Below are 13,344 nucleotides of genomic sequence, written 5' to 3'. Positions count from 1 at the left end.
CAGATGGAAGAGTCCAAGTAGGGGCAATGACAGAGCTTGGAAATCAAGTGTGCTGCACTCCCTGCTGTAGTGGGGCTGATTTCTTTCCAGTTGAGGTAGAAAACATAGTCAAACTGTGTATCTTTATACTGCTCCTGCCCACTCCACGGTGATCTTCCTCCTTGTCATTGTCTTTCCCATCCCTGCAGCTCCCAGCAGCACAGTGGTGTGTGGCGCTTGTCCTTCTTCATGAGGTTGAAACAGCCGTGCCACAGTAACAGCAGCGTTAGCTTGCTTGTTGCCTGAGGCTGCATGTGTCTGGCTTACACTTGTGGTTTCCTGAACTACTCTTAGAGTACTACAATGCCAGGGGACATCTGTTTGACACCGTGGTTAAGGAGAACTGCCAAAAGCTGCGGCAGGGCTTGTGTGGAGCCAGCCTCAGGAAACATGGGAGGAATAGAGGGATGTTGTCTGAGTAGGAAGGATGTGGCTCAAAAGGTCCAGGCCGAGACCCCGGCCCCTTTGGAGTTTAATGTGTTGAGGGATGTGAAGCAAGCAGGGCTTCTTTAAATCCATCAATAACCAAAGGAGGAGAAGGGAAGTTGTGGGCTCACTGCTGACCGGGGAAAGGGCCCTGGTGACAAAGCATGTTGGAAAGGCAGAGATCCTAAATGCTGCTTTGCTAAAGTCTTTCCTGCAAAGACGGGCCCTCCGCATATCCCAGGCCCTGGAGAGCAGGGAGAAAGCCTCAAGAGAGGCTGACTTTTCCAGATCCAGAGTAGCAAGTGTGGATTCCCAAAGGGGGAAATCATGCTTAACCAACGTGAGAGCCTTCTAGGATGGGACGCCTGGCTGGGTAGATGAGGGGAGAGCAGGGCAAGTTGTCTCCCTTGACTTGAGCAAGGCTTTGGACACTGTCTCCCATCACATCCTCACAGGCAAGCTGAGGAAGTGTGGGTTAGATGGGCAGACAGTGAGGTGGCTTGAAAACTGGCTGTCTGGCAGAGCTCAGAGGATTGTGATGAGCAGCACAAAGTCTCGTTGGAGGACTGTAGCTGGCAGTGTCTGCCAGGGGTCCATGCTGGGTGCAGTACTGTTCATCTTCTTCCTCAGTGACGTGGATGAGGGGACAGAGTGCACCCACAGCAAGTGTGCTGATGATCGAAAACCAGGAGGAGTGGCTGATAGCCCAGGGGGCTGTGCTGCCCTTGCGAGCGAGCTTGACAGTCTGGGGAGGTGGGCAGATGGGAACCTCATGAAGCTGAATCAGGTGAAGTGCAGAGGCCTGCCCCTGGGGAGGAATACCCGCTGCAGCAGTAGAGGGTGGTGGCTGACCTGCTGGAAAGCAGCCGTGCAGAGAAGGACCTGGGAGGCCTGGTGGACAACAAGCTGACCGCGAGCCAGCACCGTGCCCTTGTGGCCAAGAAGGCCAAGGGTATGCTGGGCTGCATTAGGCAGAGTGTTGTCAGCAGGTGGAGGGAGGTGATCCTTTGCCTCTACTGAGCCCTGGGGAGGCCACGTCTGGAGTGCTGTGTGCAGTTCTGGGCTCCCCGAGACAATAGAGACATGGAGCTCCTGGAGTGAGTGCAGCAAAGGGCTCCTAAGATGCTGAAGGGACGGGAGCATGTGTCATGCGAGGAAAGGCTGAGAGAGCTGGGCCTGTTCATGGTGGAGGAGAGAAGCCTGAATGGGGGGATTTTTATTGATTAGTATAACTATGTGAAGGGAGTGTGTGAAGAGGATGGGGCCAGACTCTTTTCAGTGGTGTCCAATGATGCCCCCAATCAAGGAGACAAAGCGTGTGCCCTGCTCTTGCAGATGGGGCCTTTGCTTGTTGGCAGGCAGGAAGGCAGGTGGTAGCCTCCCTCTGAGACATTTGCAATTGTCACACTACTGTCCTGCCTTTGTGTTTGGGCTGCAGGCCTGCCTTACAGCAAGGGAAACCTCCAGTGAGGAGAGGAAGTCTGCCAGCTGCTCCACCATGGCTGCATCGGGCAGCACTGTTGATGCTCGGCTGTTTTTGCAGAGCGGCACTCACTCCATGGCAGCCCCTGCCATGGGCAGTGTGCCCCACCTGCGATGGCAAATGTCAGCCTGGTACAGCACTGCCCTACGGCAGGTGTGGGCCACAGCAGCTGGGGCACCATGCAGGGAGGCGTCCCGGTGTAGGGCATCGTGGACGAAACACCGGCAGCAGCGACTGTCATTAACCGGAGCCGCGTGAGGGCAGCTGGAGAGTTACTGGCTCTGCGCGAGAAGGCTCATGCTGAGCAGGACGTGCTTCGTGTCTGCCCCAGCCACCCCTGGGAGATGGCAACATGCCCAAAGCACCGACCCTGGGGCCAAGGCTCAAAAATTCTTGTTTTTTTAATAGAAAATGCACAGTGGAAGCACACACATGGAAGGCTGCATGGAGGGCTGCATGGAAGGGATGATGGAGGCAGTTTTCCACAGTGCCCGTAGTCCCCAGCAGGCCTGAGCAGGCGGTCAATCAGGCAGACGATTTCCTCTGTGGCCAGGCTGTGGCTCTGTGGGGGCAGAGTCACACGGCACCACGCATGTCCTCAGGGCTGCTGCAGCGTGACCCCACCATGCTCACAGTGACGTCCTGGGGCCGCTGACACCAACATCATCGTAGCCCACGTCCTTGGGCACTGAGGCTGGGGCGTCTGTTGTGGCTCCCGGCGGCTCCGGGTGGCTCAGTGAGGGCCGGCTCCCCACTGGGGACAGGAAGGCCGGTGCCTGTAGGGGCTGTTTCATGCCCTGGCTGCCAGGCCTGGGCTGGGGCACCCCACCGTGGGGCCCACCACTGCGGCAGAGTGCAGGGGAGCAGCCTCACCCGGTGGGACAGCACGACGCTGGGTATGGTAGGGCTGCTGCGCGGGCTGCAGTGCCTCTTACCTCCCAGCGCCGCTGCCTCAGAGAAATCTCCGTCACTCAGCCCCAGAGCAGCGGCCTCTCTCGGGTGCTGCATGGCCACGGCATCATCGTACCCATCCGGGGGGTCATGCCTGGACAGGGCAGGGGTGTCTGTGACAGACGGGGCAGTGAAACGAAGGCTGGGGCAGGGGTTGCATTGTGCCAGCTGCCACCAGCCACGGAGCTGGGGGTGCTGACATGGGGGCCCGCTGCGTGGGGCTGCCAACTCTGGGATGGAGGCTGCAGCCTGGAGGCTCGACCCTGGCCATGAGTGCTGGCCCAGAAAATAACCAAGGGCCACACGGCCATGCTGCTCCAGGTACTGCGTGTGGCCCCTGCTGGCACCAGCTGTGGTGCAAGGGCTGCATCTCTGGGCACATGGTAGCACGACCCTGCACCCCGGCCCTGTACCTGCTGCTGTCACAGGGCTGCTGGCCTCCACACTGTTGTCGGTGTAATACGGCAGCTTCGTTGCTGAGCCCTCTGACGGTGAGTCTGGAGGATGTGGTGTTAGTGGAGGCTGCCCAGCCCCATGGCCTAGCCAGCACCCTGGGCAGGACAGCCTCGCCATACAGTGGGGACTGTGGAGGGCAAGGAGATACCCCCCTGCTGCAGCTCCCCGTGGTCAGCAGGTGGCCAGGCTTCAAGCCCAGCTGCTGCAGCAATGGGTGCGTGGGGGCCTCAGTGCAGAGACCTCCCTCTCCAGAAAGAGGTGCCAGGCCGGGCCAGGCTGGGCCAGCAAGGGGCCGTTGGGAGTCACAGCCTGCCAGGCCCAGGGTGCACACACCTGAGCCACTGTGCACCTCCTGGTAATCCGGCGTCAGAGTATAGTCGAGCTCCTCATAGACGGCCTCGGAGATTGTGTCCCCAGCTCTGCCAGGGCCTGGAAAGCAAGGGCAGCCATAACCCCAGGCCATGGGCACAGCACGTGGGATGGTGGGGGTCACCAGCTGTGCCCCCGATATCCCTGTGGCCCAGCTCCACTGCTGTGCCCCATCCGCTGAGTGGCTCTGGTGCCCCTGCCTGGCCCCCATGCTGCGCCGGGTCCTGCCCCTGCTCGGCACTGGCCTCCTGGCCTCCGCTGCTGCGCCTGCCCCCAGCCTGTGCAGCCGGGCCGTCCCATGGCCGGGCAGTCCCGGGAGCCATCAGCAGCCCCCAGCCCTGACTGGCTCTGCCCTGGTGCCTCGTCCTGGTAGATTCAGCCCCAGAGACCCCCGGCACGACCCACCTCTGTGCTGAGCCATGGTGCGCCATGCCTGCATGGCGAGAGCCCCCAGGGCCAGGCAGAGCAGGGTCCCCAGGATGATGCAGAGGATGGTGGGCACTGGCATGGCCCCAGCACCCGCTGTGGGGCTCCTGTGGGCACCTGTGATGACACCAACATGCGGCGGAGCTGGAGGGAGGCTGGGGACCCTGTCCCGTCCTGCATCACTGTGGATGCATGGGGGGGTGCAGGGGAGCGGCTGGCGGGACAGGGAGGCCAAGGAGGGCACCCCTGTGCCCGGGAGCCAACCCCTGCATGAGGCCGAGGGGTGGCAGTGCTCGGCAGCTGGGGTCTCCTTGCCAGAGCTGCTCCCCCTCCACTGGGCTGTGCTGGTCGGAGCTGGAGGATCCCTGGGGCCACCACGCTGCCCTGCGCAGGCAGAGCTACCTGTGCAGGCTGCGCCGTCTGGACAGCCAGTTGCCATGGCTGGCGTGGGAGTTGCTCTGGTGCTGCCAGGGTCCCCGTCACATGTGATGTGGGTGTCTCCAGGGAAGTCACAGGGCTGCAGGTGCCAGGGTGCTGAGGGGCAGTGCCAGAGGGAGTCGGTCCCCAGCTCACACTGCACCCAGGCCAGCCACGCGGGGCCTGAGCCCTGTGTGGTTGCCGGTGCAGATGCCAGCTGTCCCGTGGCTCCGCAGCCCAGCTGCCGGCACACCACGGCGGCTGTCGCAGGGCTGGTGCCATTGGCGCACACGCTGCCCCATGTCCCATTGTAGAAGACCTCCAGGCGCCCGGTGCAGCTGCTGCCGCCCGCCAGCCGCAGGGCTGTGAGCTCTGCAAGGGGGCAGAATGGGGGGCCACAGCTCAGGCGGGCGTGGGCAGACACCCCTGCTGTCCCGGTCACCCCGCCCACCTCCCTAGGGCTCCAAGAGAAGCACGCCCAGAAACGGACACGCTGGGGCAGTGGGGTGAAGGCGGCATCTTGCCCCCTGGGACTGCCCAGGGTGTGGGGAGGTGGTCAGGGAGTCTGGTGGGGAGGGCTGGCGCTACTGCCGGTCCCACAGCCACGCTGCACTCGTCCCTGGTGGAGCACAGCACTGACCTGAGCAGATGGCTGCCACACTGGCGCCCTGCTTGCAACCACGCTGCCCCAGGGCTGGGGCCGGGGATGGGGCTGGGCAGTCCCAGAGCATTGCCTCAGCTCCGGAGCAGCCGCCGGCACCCAGCCACACTGGCCCCAAGCCCCGGCCGTAGTGGGCCGAGCCGGGCGCTGCCAGGGCCTCTCCGCAGCCCAGCTGGCGGCAGACGACGGCGGCATCCCGGAGGTCCCAGGCATCCTCGCAGACGTGACTCCAGGTCCCCTGGACGTAGATCTCCACTCTCCCAGCACAGCGCCCAGGGCCGCTCGCCAGCCGCACCTGCTGGCTCCCTGCAGCCAGAGACCACTCGGGTCGGGGCAGCTGCTTGGGCCCCCGCGGCGCCCCGGGGCCCTTCCCGGCACACTCACCCGAACACACAACCGCTGCCTCCTTGACGTGGCCCGGTGGCACGGTGCTGTGCAGCGTGGCGTTGCACTGGGCCAGGTGAGCCTCCGTGCCCGCACACCGGAGCCCGCCCAGCACCAGGGGGCTTGAGCCTGGCCCCAGCACTGGGGCGGTGTAGGCCTTCTGCACTGTGCCGCACCGGAGCTGCCGGCACACCACGCTGGCACTGCTGGCATCCCACTGCTGAGCCAGGACTCGGCCCCAGGCCCCACCCAGGGCCACCTCCAGGCGGCCATCGCAGCGGCTCTCCCCGTCCACCAGCCGCAGGGGTTCAGCACCACCTGTCCCCGCAGAGAGGGAAGATGTCCTGAGGTGCTGCGGGGACCGCAGGGTGCCAAGGAGCCCCATGGGATCCCGGGTGACAGCATGGCCCCACTGCCCTCCTCCTGCCCGTGTGCCTGCTGCCCTATGCCTGGGCTCAGCCCTCCTCCTGCCCTGACATGGCCCTGCTTCCCCAGACGGGCCCTGTGCCCCACAGCTCCTGCTGGCAGTGAGAAGGAGGGGCACCCCTCCATTTGGGGTGCTGGGTCCCCTCCCCACAGCAGGCCCTCCTGTCTGACGCCACCTGCCCCACACGCACCTGAGCAATTGACTGCGGCAGCGTGGTCCGGTGAGCAGGCGGGGGTCCCCAGCGCCATGGCAGGGCACTCTCCCAGGTGGGACTCGGTCCCGCTGCAGTGAAAAGTGTCCTGCCACAGCGGGCCGCTCCCTGTCCCAAAATACCCTCCGCGGGGCACGGAGGCAGCAAAGCCGCAGCCAAGGTGGTGGCAGAGCACCTGGGCATCGGGCATGTCCCAGCCAGCGTCGCAGAGGGAGCCCCAGGTGCCACGTGCCTCCAGCTCCACCCGCCCTGTGCACTCTGTGCTGCCGTTCACCAGCCTGAAGCCCGTGTAGGCTGGGAGAGAGAAAGGGTGCTGGAGACAAAGGCCCTGTGCAGCTACAATGGCGGGGGCACGCAGGCATGGCAGCCCTCTGCCTCCCCATGCCCTGGGGGCTGCCACAAGCCAACCCGCAGCCTCCCTGCCCCGTCCCTGCCCAGGGCACCCCTGTCCCCGCTGCCCGTCTCCCCATGCCCCCCGCTGCAGCCTCTGCCCCACACCCCACGCTCTTACGAGAGCAGATGACGCCAGCGTCACTGCTGTGCGTGCAGCCCTGGCCGTGGGGCAGCCTGCGGGCGCAGGCAGACAGGAGGGATTCGTTGCCTGCACACTCAAAGCCCCCGTCCCAGATGGGCCCAGCTCCTGCCCCAAAGTGTGCTGCCCCGGTGACGGCCAGAGCTGCTCCACAGCCCTGCTCCTTGCAGATGACATGGGCAGCGTTGAGGTCCACATGGGCCTTGCAGAGGGTGGCCCAGCCTCGGCCCTGCCTGACCTCCACACGACCCGAGCAGGCACTGTCCCCACCGACCAGCTGCACAAACCCTGCCGGGGAAGAGAGTGTGGGGTCGCCTGGAGGTCCCTGGGACATGTTGGGGGGTTGTGGAGGGGCTGCCACCAGAGCTTTGGTGCTGGCACAGGTGGCCCCCGGGGGCGAGACAGCCTGGGCTGTGACCACCACAGCTCTTACCTTGGCAGACCACGCCAACATCCCAGCCATGGCTTCCATTGTACAGCTCCCATCCCTTGATAGTACATTCCCAGAGGGCGGACTCATCCCCGCGACAGTCAACGACAGCCAGATGAATTGGTCCAGACCCTTTCCCAAAGCGGGTCCAGGCATGGGCGCTTTTGGCTGAGCCCCAGCCCAGCTGCTGACACACCACCTCGGCATCTTCCATGTCCCATTCATTATCTGCCACCGTCCCCCACTGGCCCCGCAGCTTCACCTCCACTCTGCCTGCACAGGGACCACCTCCATTCACCAGCCTCAGCTCCACAGCATCTGCATTAGAGGTGCCCTCAGGGCATGAGAGTGCTGCCCTCCAGCGCCACTCCCACACCCGGGGAGTCCCTGGTGGGGAGGCACTGGGCATGGCCATAATGGTTCCCAACCGCGTGCAGCCAAAGGGCTGCCCCCCAGCACAGTCACCTAATCCCTCACCTGAGCATGTCACCCCCACGTCCCAGTCATGTCCGCAGTAGTGCTGGCCCCAGCCATAGTGGGGGCAGTGGTGGAGCGCTGTCTCGGTGCCACGGCAGAAGAAGGGTTGCAGCCAAATCCGGCCAGCCCCTGCCCCAAATGGGGTGTATGGGGAAGTCCTGGCCACGGTGCCACATCCCAGCTGCCTGCAGACCACGGAGGCCCCGCGGACATCCCAGAGGATGTCATAGCTGCACACGGTGCCCCACTGGCCCTCGTGCTTCACCTCCACCCGACCGGCGCAGCGGCTGCCTCCGTCAACCAGTCTCAGCTCCTCAGTGCCTGTGGGTGCCCATGTGGGACCACAAAGGAGGATGTGGAGCCCCCGCATGATGCCACGGGTGCCTGGTGCAGCCTGCCCTGCCAGGTTGGCCCAGGGGGCTCTGTCCCACAGCTGTTCCCTGCCCTGATGGCCTCCACTCCCCACTGCGGGCCTGGTTCTTGGGCCCTGGCATATGGCCGTGTATGTGGAAAAGCCCTGGGGGCACTGCAGGATGTGAGCTGTGAAGAAAGGCAGGGCCGTATCCAGCCCCTGAATGTCCAGCACCTGACACAAGGGGAAAACTGTGGGGCATGCATACTGCCACATGTGCTCAGTGTTTGGCCCCACTGCAAAAACCCTGTCCCCAGCACACCCCAGGCACCGCGAGTGCCCGAGAGCTGTCCAGGTGGGATGTCTCCACTGGTGTCCTTGGGAAGCCTGCCCAGCAGGTCACACACAGGCCCATGGGGGCCACCCCAGCCCCATCGTGTCTTCCCCAACCCCAGGGCTGCCTCCCACTCTCGACATGAAGGCAGGCAGCTCCAGCCCCGGGGAGCCCACAGGCACTCACCCCTGCAGAGCTGCACGCACAGCAGCAGTCCCAGTGCGCTGGCAAGGAGCTGGCTGATGGTGGCCATCCCAAACACCTCCTGCCCAATGCTGCAGCCCCCAGCTCCTGCTTGCCTCCTGGGCCACCAGAGGCTGCTGTGGTGGGGAGGGCAATATATAGGCAGAGGTGCAGGCCTCGCTGCCAGGGCAGCCAATCAACAGTGTTAGGCACCTTTTGAGACGTTATCAGGAGGGTTATCTCCCATCTGACGGAGCCCCAGCCTCCAATAACCTTCTCCATCCCCGTGCATGCCCATATATGCGTCTCGGCTCCACTTCTGCCATCACATGCACCCCACCAGTGGGTGGGTGCCTGCCTGGCTGTCCCCGTGGGGAGCCTGATGATGATCTGAGCAGGGCTCCCCACCTGGGTGCTGCAGTGGGTGCAGGGTGTGTGGGCCCTTCCTATGCCTGATCCCGCATGGGTCTGGGTGTGTCACACTGTGCCAGGGAGTGTGGCAAGAGCCCTTCCTTGAAAGGGACCGTCCTCTGCAGGGGGCAGCATCTGCTGCAGCCTCCTTGCTGCTGTGGGGCTGACCTCTGGCACCAGGTCCCTCCTCACTGCAGCCCTCCACATGGGGCAGGCACTGGGGCTGGCTCTGGGCTAGAAAGCTCCAGGGCGGCACCAAGTCAAGCCCAGCCCCAGGCTCCATGGCACATTGGCAGGAGGGCCTGGGCACCTCACAGCAGCCTGTGGGTGGATGGAGGTGCTGCCCAGTTGCCTGCAGGCCTGTGCCCCTCAGCCCCACAGTCCCCATGGCAGCCACGCTTGCCGCATGCAGTGCCGAGGCAGGAAGGAGTTGGTTCCCCCACTGCACACCAGCCCCCACGCGGAAGCAGCAGCAGCAGCCTGAGTGCTGCTGTGTGTCAGAGCACATGCACCTGCTGGGCCTGCTGAACAGCCAGCATCTCACCACCTGCTTCTGTTTCTGCTCAGCCAGCTGCATTTCAGAGTACGATAACGCTAGGCTTCTGTGTATCAGTATCTCTTTGCAGTGCCACTGCCACAGAGACCTGGAGCAAATCCAGAGTGATTGAGGGCCTCTTCAGACAAATCTGAGGGATATGGGAGACCGGTGTTGGTTCCCTTGAGCCAGCTGGTCAAGGGGACGGTCTGGCCAGGAGTGGAGACCTCCCCCAGCTTAATATCGCTCTGTGTGGGTGGCATCACTGTCAGGGCTTTGCCTTTGTGATCATCACATTTAACCTCCCCAGCACCTACCTGAGTGTAGGACAGCCAGCAGGGAATGAAGGAGAGCCTCCACCAAGCACAAGCCTCTGTCGCGAGGCTCAGGAGATGAGCTGATTCCTCAGGAGGGTGACCCGGCTAAGCTGGCCTGAGCTCTAGTGAAAAAGGGCACATAGAGGAGGAGGAAGGGAGGAGGAGCTTTGCCAACAAGGTCTCCCTGGTTGCTGTGCTTAGGGAAAGGGCTCAGGCAGGAGAGGAGGGTCCAGTAGTGCAAGAGGATCAGGATTTTATCCGAGTAGGCAGGGATGGGGCTTGGAAGGTCAAGGCCCATTTGGCTCCTAAGGTGCTTAAGGGATGAGAACATCAGTCACATGAGGAAAGGTTGGGAGAGCTTGGCCTGTTCATGGTGGAGAAGAAAAGCCTGGGGGGGTGGATCTTTATCAGTGGGTATAAATATTTGAAGGGAGGGTATCAAGAGCCAGGAAGTTCTGTCTGCCCAGAAGGAAAAATTTCTTTCCTGTGAGGAAGCCCTGGAACAGGTTGCCTGGGGAGGTTGTGGAATCTCTGTTCTTGGAGAAATTGCAGAAGCGTCTGGATAGGGCATTCCCATGCAGGGAATGAAGGACAGCCTCCAGCAAGCACAAGCCTCTGTCGCGAGGCTCAGGAGATGAGCTAATGCCTCAGGAGGGTGGCCTGGATAAGCTGACCCGAACTCCAGTGAAAAAGGGCACATACAAGAGGAGGAAGGGAGGAGGAGCTTTGCCCGTGAGGTCTCCCAGGCCACTGTGCTTAGGGAAAGGGCTCAGGCAGGAGAGGAGGGTCCAGCAGTGCATGAGAATCAAGCTTGCCTGCAAGAACTCTCTTATCGTGTGTGCTCTGCATTTCTGTTTGTACTCTAAAGCAAGAGGAAGCACAGTCAGCTTGAAATGGAGCCTTATTTCTTAGGATCTCCTCATCAGTAGGGCCACTCCAACAGCACACCAATCCTATGCGACACTTGTTTGACACCACGGTTAAGGAGAACTGTGAAAAGCTGAGGAAGGGCCGGTTTGGAGCCAGCCTCAGGAAATGTGGGAGGAATGGAGGGATGTTGTCCAATCAGGCAAGGATGGGGCTCGGAATGTCAAGGCCCATTTGGCTCGTATGATGCTTAAGGGATGGGAGCATCTGTCACACGCGGAAAGGCTGAGAGAACTGGGCCTGTTCATGGTGGAGAAGGGAAGCCTGTGGGGAGATCTTTATCAGTGGGCATAAATATCTGAAGGGAGGGTGTCAAGAGCTTTTCAGTGGTGCCCAGCGATAGGATGAGAGGCAACGGGCACAACCTGAAACCCAGGAAGTTCCGTCTGCCCAGAAGGAAAAGCTTCTTTCCTGTGAGGGTGACGGAGCCTGGGAACAGGTTGCCCGGGGAGGCTGTGGAGTCTCCGTCTTTGGAGGCATTGCAGAGGCATCTGGATAGGGTCCTGGGCGATGGGCTTTAGATGACCCTCATGGACAGGGGCATTGGCCTCGATGATCTCCAGAAGTCCCTTCCAATCTCTGCCGTTGTGTGCGTCTGTGCTTCCGTGAACACAAGGCAGAGCGCAGGGCAGCTTCAGTCGTGCCACGCTGTCGGCCCTGTGCAGATGCACTGAAACGTCACCCCAAGGCAAAAGGATCTGGAAAGCTCTGGCCACTTCAAGGCCTTCCTGACACAAAGAGCTTCTTTACCCTGTGCGGCATTGGCCTCAGGTTGTAATGTCACTGCCGAGCTGCCAGGCCCTACTCCCTGCTAGTGCAGGTGCTGGTGCAGAACTGGGAGGGCAGAGGGAGACAGCGCCCGGGATGGTTCAGCCCAGCCTGCACCTGCATTCTCCCTTTTACGGCCTGTTTCTCCCCACCGACTGCAGTGGGAACATGGGACGATGCCACTTCCGGTCTGTGCCCTTTTCAGGTCCAGTGAATCAGGCACAGCCCCAGCCCTGCCCCCTTGTTTCCCTCCCACACAATGCCTGGAAGGGTGGCTGCTTCAGCATCTGCAGTAGGTAGCTAGGTGGACTGGGGGGTCAAGGGGACCTGTGCTCGTGGCTGGCTGTACCAGCAAAGCAGTTCAGCCCAGCAGTGCCTTGCAGGTCTCTCGGGCCACCTCTAAGTTGTGGCAGCAGCACCCACCCAAGGGCAGGGCAGTTCCCAGCACCTCGCTCCACCTCAGAATGCGCCCTCCATCCAACATCCGGGAGCCCTCTGTCAGGGCAGGGACGAGGGTGGCTAGCACCTGCCCACAGTCGCTTCACAGCTGGTGGGAATCCCTCCCTGCCCAGGCAAGCTCAGCTGCCACGTGGGGACATATTTTGCAGCTGCAGCACAACAGACAGCTCCAGTGCCCCAGTGTGGGGATTTTCCCACTGTGTACAGACAGCAGGGACGAGGTGCAGACCAGCAACTGAGTCAGGGCTCTCACAGAACACATCCTACCTTGGCTGCAAACCTCAGTGCATAGCCACTTGCTTCCCTAGTTGAAAGAGTAGCAGGTCACAGCAACAGAAGCTGTCGGGAAGTGGACTAGTGGCAGGGGCTTGTCAGACCTCAGCATTCCAGTATGGGCTGCGTACAAATGCTGGCAGGCCTTGCAGAGAGACAAGAGTGGCATAGAAAGCTCATGCAGCATATGCACTGACCACATAGACCTTCTGTGTTTAACTGGTGGGACAATCATGGGAGGTATCAAAGCTGTGAGCTGATTATGGAGATGGAAGTGCAGCAGTTGGGAAGCCAGAGAGGGATATTTAGCATTGAGAGATGTGCATTCAGTTTTCTTCCCAGGCCCACTTTGTGCACCTTGTGGGTGATGCCTGCAATCACAGACACAAAGCATGTGCCTTGCTGTCTCGGATGGGGCCAACGCTTGGTGGCAGGCAGGAAGGCAGGCCGTAGCCTCCCTTTGAGGCACCCCCATCCATAATGCCATCGTCCTCCCCCACCGGTATGACAGCAGCAAAATTCCTTTCTTCCTTTGAGTGCAGCCAGCTCCTGCTGTGTTTCTTCCTTTAATCCCGATATGTTCAATCTTTCAATAGTGCAAGAAAAGAAGAACTGCTAAAATGACCCCAGGTATTCACTGCCACCTAAGACTGCAGGGCATGGTCCACCTCGATGGTGACACACTGACCCAGGCCCACAGCATCCGACCTCAGGGAGCCTGCACGGCCACAGCCTTACTGCCATGCCCACTCCCTGCCCATGGCTTTTACTGTCCTGGGGCTGCCGGCGGAAAGGTGACAGAGATCAGAAGGGGCTCAGAGCCACGCAGCTCACTTTGGGATTTGCCACACTGGCCTCAAAGCAGCCCTGGTGCACCCAGGGCAGTGCAGGCGAGAGAGGGACACTGTGGTTGTCCTGTCTGTCTGCTCAGGTGAACTGCATCTGTGTTTCAGTGCTTTCCAGTTCCGAGTCAGGGAACGGGAGCCATGGCTAGCACATGGCAGGAGTCCCACAGGGCCCACCTGAACCACTCTGACCCAAGCCAGGCTCTGTGCCGGCTCTTGTTGGGGCAGCAGGTCACAGGGGCCTTGAGCTA

The 13,344-nt window shown here is 61.8% G+C and overlaps 1 protein-coding gene across 1 annotated transcript; it reads right to left on the bottom strand.

Annotated features, from left to right (window-relative positions):
- Window positions 1–2,577: 2,577 nt before the first annotated feature.
- Window positions 2,578–8,592, bottom strand: LOC135328594 (scavenger receptor cysteine-rich type 1 protein M130-like; the record flags this gene model as incomplete). Its single annotated transcript, XM_064513475.1, has 12 exons — window positions 2,578–2,702; window positions 2,884–3,012; window positions 3,689–3,784; window positions 4,130–4,267; window positions 4,553–4,930; window positions 5,199–5,534; window positions 5,613–5,930; window positions 6,230–6,544; window positions 6,762–7,070; window positions 7,216–7,530; window positions 7,690–8,010; window positions 8,562–8,592. Coding segments are annotated over 12 exons (2,811 nt in total), but the record flags the coding sequence as incomplete, so codon positions are not given.
- Between the last annotated feature and the right edge of the window lie 4,752 nt (window positions 8,593–13,344).

The sequence above is a fragment of the Dromaius novaehollandiae genome, chromosome 5, assembly GCF_036370855.1.
Source record: "Dromaius novaehollandiae isolate bDroNov1 chromosome 5, bDroNov1.hap1, whole genome shotgun sequence".
Taxonomy (NCBI): Eukaryota; Metazoa; Chordata; class Aves; order Casuariiformes; family Dromaiidae; genus Dromaius; species Dromaius novaehollandiae.
The sequence above is the reverse complement of the archived record's forward strand: the minus strand, read 5'-3'. Positions and strand labels throughout refer to the sequence as shown.